Below are 6,050 nucleotides of genomic sequence, written 5' to 3'. Positions count from 1 at the left end.
TTAGCAAGGACTTAAAGCTGGTTCTGCAACTATACACACAGAGGTAAGAGTGCACTGCAGCAACTGCCGTTCCAGAAAGTTTCCACATAGAAATGATGATGCCAGCACCAATTACAGTGCCCAGCCTGTCTCATATATCCTTACAAAGAGAGGTACCCCCCCAATAAACTGAGAGAAGCAACAGGCACAATAGCCAGTGATTACCAAGCATAGCCTATTAGTGCGCCATAACTATGGCTATTGAAAAGAGAAAAGAATGGCTTCACCTCCACTTTCATTTCATGTGGTCCACCATCAAAAGCTCTGTTGACAGCTCATTCATACCCTCAATTTAGAGACAAAATCTATCAGAAGCATCTTGCAGCATCATAGTGTATATTGTGGAATGCATTTCTCTTTTTAATGCTCTTATCAAACTCCTTTCTGATAGAGTTGCCACGCTCAATTCCAAATGTCAGGTGCATATTGGCTCTGGCGCTTCCTTCAAGTGTAGGGATGATAGCACATATACATACAGCTGCCAGGTATGTGAAGGGGTTGAAAATGGAGGCTCTCCAAGGTCTCCACTGATACACACTGATAGCCATCATCATCACCATCGCAGGGTGTCATCAGCAAGGGGATTGAGAAGTAATTTCTGAACGTGTTTAAATGACCACAGGAAATGAAATGTTACTTTCTATTATCAGCCGCCGCTGGTGTGGAAAAAGCTTTTGGAGGACAGAAGCAAAGGGGAACCGACAACGACGCTAAGTGATGACCTTAAAAACTTTGGAATTTGTTTGCACAAATCATTCACCTTCGACAGAGATTAAACAGAACAGGGCCAGTCCGTGCAAACGTGAGTGTGTGTGTGAATAACACTAAGTAGCCTACTGAATATGTTTACAGTGTCGTTCAGCGCTTTAGAAATAAATAAGTGGATATATCAGTGTTATTTCATTAATCAAGTAAAAGTAAATACAGAGCAAGACCCAGTATTAGCTCTTTATCTATATTTAGATTCATGTTACCTTTCTGGTCCTGTGCTTTACAGAGAAAAGGTGGGTTTATAAAAGAAAATTAACTGCAAATAAATGACATTTAACTCTAAATAATAACGGTCAATAATTTAGCTAATAGAGAAATAGCCTCGTCATACTTTCTGTGAGTCGTCAAAATGATTCCTAAAACTTTACGGATTACAACACAGCCCCCCATTTATAATTAAATTACATTTACTAATAAAACATAATTTGGACTTCTTTTTTCAGTTTTGAATAATAAAAAAAAAACATTAATTCATTAAAAAATATATAAAATATAACAAAAGTAATAATACAATTGTTCCTATTTGATTTTACAACGATGATACAAATGTTTATTGTAATAATAATAATAATAATAATAATAATAATAATAATAATAGCTGTTCTGTGATTACTGTCATTAACTCTGAGGTCACATAATAATAATGTGGAGCATGCATCTCGTTCTTTTACATACTATACCTACTATTTATAAGATTCCCATTTCCAATAATTGGTGATCATTGTGCATTCCACAGATGCTTGCATTCACAATAAAATTGGCCAATTGCACAGCGCAAAACCAACGTCTGGGCCTATTAAAAAGATTAAGATCAATATGATTGAATTGTTTAGTTGATTTAAAGGAAAGAAAAAATATCTATTAATGTAGTGAAGCATGAATTAATCCCAAGATCGAGGCTGCTAAAAAGTGATAGTTTTTTTGTTGTTTTTTTTTTTTTTTTAAAAAGGGTGATTTCCCGGTCTTAGACTCTTGCAGACATTTCCCATGAAAGGCAGCCCTCCAAAATGTCACCTGAACAATGCTGGCTCCCTCATCGACCTTGCTTTCCAGCTCAATTTGGTCTCAATCACAACATAATGAAAATGCACTCCAAAACAGATGCCTTTTAAAAAATTACTTGTTCAGGAATAGCTCTCACACTTCAAGTTATTTATTGTTAACGTTCAATTGGTTTTGAAACATATACAGCAGCCATCACGCATTTGTTCCTTTTTAACTTACAAAAGAATAAAGAAAACATAAAAGTGGACGCAATAACGATTATTATACAGTTAAACGCATTCTTGTGTGTTAGCCAAATATACAAGTCCCTACTTTATTCAATAAGTCTAAATGAATACATTAGTTTACAATATTAATATGATAAAATACCAGGTTATCACCGCAAATAAGGAGTGGTGGCTTAGTGTACTTCGAACCTGATCCCACCTCTCCCCCAGTCCGAACTCAAGTGAAGCAGCATTCCTTTTTGTTTCACCAACATAGACTACGTTTAAAACATCATGAGGAAGGTCCAAAACATGGATTACAAAAGGTCCAGAAACGACATAATTGCTTTGAAGGGCGGCCATTTCTGCAAAGTTCAAAAATAGACTCCCCTGTCAGAGATGTCAAGAAAATGTGCCCTGATCAGCTGGTGCGCCTCTGTGCGCCCCTTGCCCACTTCAACACCCTCCAAAGCCAAAGGGCCCCATTTTAAGCCCTCAGCGAGAATATATATATACATATATATATATATGTGTGTATGTATATATATATATATGTATGTATTGCAGTGTTTTGTTTTGCATGGGCTCATCCGCAGGTTCACATAGAAAAAGTGGAAAGTGACAGTACTGTATTAGGTCCTACCACGTTCTGCCGTACAGGAGGTTTGAGCTGACCATGTTACTGGTGTAATCTACAGCAGATGTGTCTATCTGTGCCATGTTCAGCTGGCTGTGCAGCGAGGGAGGGCTGGGCGACATCTCTTCCAGCTCCAAAGTGTTCACCTGCTGCTGGCTTTGATGCTGGCTGAGGCTGTTGGTGGAGGATGCGAGCACGACTCCAGCTCCGCTCTGTTGTTGGCTTTGCTGTTGGTTCTGTTGTACCTGCTGCTGGTTCGGCGTTGGCGTATTTGAGCCGTTCTGGCACGGTTTACCGTCCTTCACCAGAACAGGCACCGCTACGCGCCTGGGGGACTGCGCCTGCTGTTGGCACAGAGAACCGTCCTGTTGCTGCATCTGTTGCGCTGCCTTGTCCTTGGCCTGGCGCTTCATCTTGTACCGGTGGTTCTGAAACCAGATCTTCACCTGAGTCGGCGTCAGGTGTATCATACTGGCCAGGTGCTCCCTTTCAGGCGCAGACAGGTATTTCTGTTGCTTAAATCTCCTCTCGAGCTCGTAGACCTGAGCCTGTGAGAACAGGACGCGCCGTTTCCTCCTGGGCGCAGCGTGGAGAGCCGGCATGGCTTTGGTGGCGTCCGCCATTCCTGTGAGACTCCCCATGCCGGTCATGTTCATACCTGTGGAAGGTCCCATGAATCTAGAAACTTAAAAATATACATACATATACATGCGTTCAATAAACAGAAGAGGAGAACACTATTTCGCCTGAAGTAGTCTTTATTGATTATTGGCTGAAGTTGGAAAATATAAACAAACAAAAACATATAATAATAATAATAATAATAATAATAATAATAATAATAATAATAATAATAATAATAATAATAATAATAATAATAATAATAATAATAATAAATTATCAAATTATTGCTTTAAAATTGTTTCTTATTCCAAAATTTTAAAAAAGTCGAGTCAGACTGAGCCAAAGAATGATCTCCTTTTCGGTTTTCATCAGCATAAACAGTCATTTAAAATAAGATATTTTGTAAAATAGCGGACAATATATATCATTTTTAAATTAACATATAAAAAACAAACAAAAAGAAACTACAGGTTAGTCGTGTGCGTTTTTAACGGTCACTCTCAAAATTCATTTGTGGTTTTACGAAGATTAAAAAAAGTGTGAAAAGTGTTGATAAAAGGAGAATCGAACTTACTTGTGGAGTATCTTGGATCAGGGTTGGCGCTGTACCACCCTGTTGCTGCTGCACTATTCCGCATGCTTTCCTGGTACGACGGAAGATCTCCCATGTTGCCAATGCTTCCATTGCAGTATCCTCCCATTGCGCTGTGGGAGAACTGGGAGACGCTGTGCGGCATGTGGTAAGTGGTGGCCACCGTGGCGTTATGGCCCATGGAGTGCTGTTGCATGCCGGTCTGAGACACCTGAGGCTGTCGGTAGGCTCCCAGTGGAGAGGTTAGGTTCCCTGCGCCGTCCATGCCACTAAACTTCTTGTAGGTCTCCTCGATTGGACTCAAAATATCTGTCACTGAAAAAGGCGTTGTGTGCTTTGGGCTCAACGACATGATTCAGAAAGCAGGTAGATTTTTGTGTTTGAGCAGATCAACCGTGTTGTTGTATCGGCTCTCTCCTTGGTGGATGTCTACGTAAGAGAGTGCTTGTAGTGCGCCTGAGATCCTATTGATCGCCTTAGAGAAGGAGGCGAGCCCAGGGCGCTCTTAGCCCGGGTTTATTGGAGCCAGGAGCCAGGTTTACGACAAACACAGGGGGCGGAGCAAAACTCCTAAACCAGCAAACAATAGTCATTGACATTTTAGGGAAATAATTCATGAAAACACACTTTGCTTTGTATTAACTTGTATACGTGAATAAAACTACGACACATACTCACGATTCTGTGTTTGCAGCAGCTACATACAGGTGAGAATATCCCATTATGTTCCGCACATCAGCTGATCTGACCACATATGACTATTTTGCGTCAGTAGGGAATTCCACTCTTTCTAGAAACTTTGAGAGCACTTTGAACAGACATAAGGGCCACCGAGTATCATCAAAGAGTCACAATGAAGTTGTATGCTCGTTTATGCTTCTTGAGCATCATTTTATCCCAGCGAAGAGGAACAAGTCCAAATAAGCTCAAAAAGAAAAAAAGAAAAGAAAGAAAAATATGTTGAAAAATGCAGTATGGGTCCAAAACTCTTTGCCATTACACAGCACTCACACAGCAAAAGACATAAACGAATTTGTAAATTATATTTTTCCGAAACTAATCATACAGCATCCGACTCCATATAACCTAATTTAGGATCAAAAGGGAGGAAATTACTTTTTTTTTTTTTTTTTTTACCTATACTTCTTAGGCATCTACAATTATATTAGACTTGGTGCACTATTTTAAGCCTCAAACCCTCGAGTCTGGTCAACATGCATTAACGACACTTTGCAGTCTTGACCTGACATTGTAATCTCTGAGCAAACTGACTGGCGCCAGGGGAAGAATAAGAGGAAGAGGAACAAAACAAGAGGGTCAAATGAGAAAAGAGCCGCTAGAAACGGCGAACAGTGGTTAATAAAAACTTCTCAATTTGTCATTTATTTCTAAACTGATTTATGACGCCTATATCTGATAACTACTCAGTAATAAAGACTTGCCGCTACAATTCCTCTTGGAAAATATGTTTTCATAACAATGATAATGTTTCCTCTGAATTTTTTTTTTAACTTTATCATCACCATAATACTGCAGACAACAATGGGAACAGGTGCTCTGCTCGGAGGTTATTTTCCAGACGTGAAATGTGTCGCTGTCTTCATTATTGTAGGAAGGAACCACTCGTCTGCATGAAGCCACTAATGTAATTTGCCATGGCATGGCAGCAAGTAGCTACCTACCCTAATTGAGTAAATGAAGATGTGACATGGTCAGCCATCAATTATAGAGAAATATCAAGAACAGCAATCTGCGGTTAAGTTGATAGGCTGATTGTAATCATTCATTTTTTCCTATGCATATTTCAGAAGCCGGATTTCTTATTTTTCTTTCCCCCCAGATGCCCGCACTCCGCGGCGGATTTAATGTGAAGTGGCTGGGCTTTATTGTTCTTCAGGAAAACAAAACAGTGCGTGCTTTTTCCAAAGTCAGCTGGAGTTGTCAGAAAGACACTGAAGACAAAAAGAAAAGAAAAAATGGCGTTTGAAAAGAATGCGGTCTAACCTGTGTAAAATAAAGAATCTCCCGAAAAGCTATTTCTATTAGAACATAAATTAGGGTAAATTAGCCTTTTTTAGAGTAATATTTCCTACCTGAAAATACACCTATGCTTGTCCAGACGTCTGTGAGCCTTTTCCACTCTTTTGGGAACAGCAGCATGGTGTCTTTTCAAGTA

At 39.6% G+C, this 6,050-nt stretch overlaps 1 protein-coding gene across 3 annotated transcripts; it reads right to left on the bottom strand.

Moving 5' to 3' along the window:
• Window positions 1–1,340: 1,340 nt before the first annotated feature.
• Window positions 1,341–4,603, bottom strand: nkx2.4a (NK2 homeobox 4a). Of its 3 annotated transcripts, none has more exons than XM_085256802.1 (3): window positions 4,549–4,603; window positions 3,857–4,444; window positions 1,341–3,343 (listed from the first exon to the last, which is right to left on the bottom strand). In XM_085256802.1, exons 2-3 carry the CDS (start codon window positions 4,224–4,226, stop codon window positions 2,661–2,663), a joined length of 1,053 nt encoding a protein of 350 aa, XP_085112928.1. In that variant the 5' UTR covers window positions 4,227–4,444; window positions 4,549–4,603; the 3' UTR covers window positions 1,341–2,660. The 3 variants fall into 3 exon arrangements, with proteins under 3 accessions (XP_085112928.1, XP_085112930.1, XP_085112929.1); XM_085256804.1 differs by having other exon boundaries at window positions 1,341–3,316; XM_085256803.1 differs by having other exon boundaries at window positions 4,553–4,569.
• Window positions 4,604–6,050: the final 1,447 nt, after the last annotated feature.

Source organism: Mchenga conophoros, linkage group LG19 (genome assembly GCF_057382185.1).
Source record: "Mchenga conophoros isolate Kocher_MC1m ecotype Shallow Benthic linkage group LG19, M_conophoros_male_GT1.1, whole genome shotgun sequence".
NCBI lineage: Eukaryota > Metazoa > Chordata > Actinopteri > Cichliformes > Cichlidae > Mchenga > Mchenga conophoros.
This window is presented reverse-complemented; position numbering and strand designations above follow the sequence as displayed.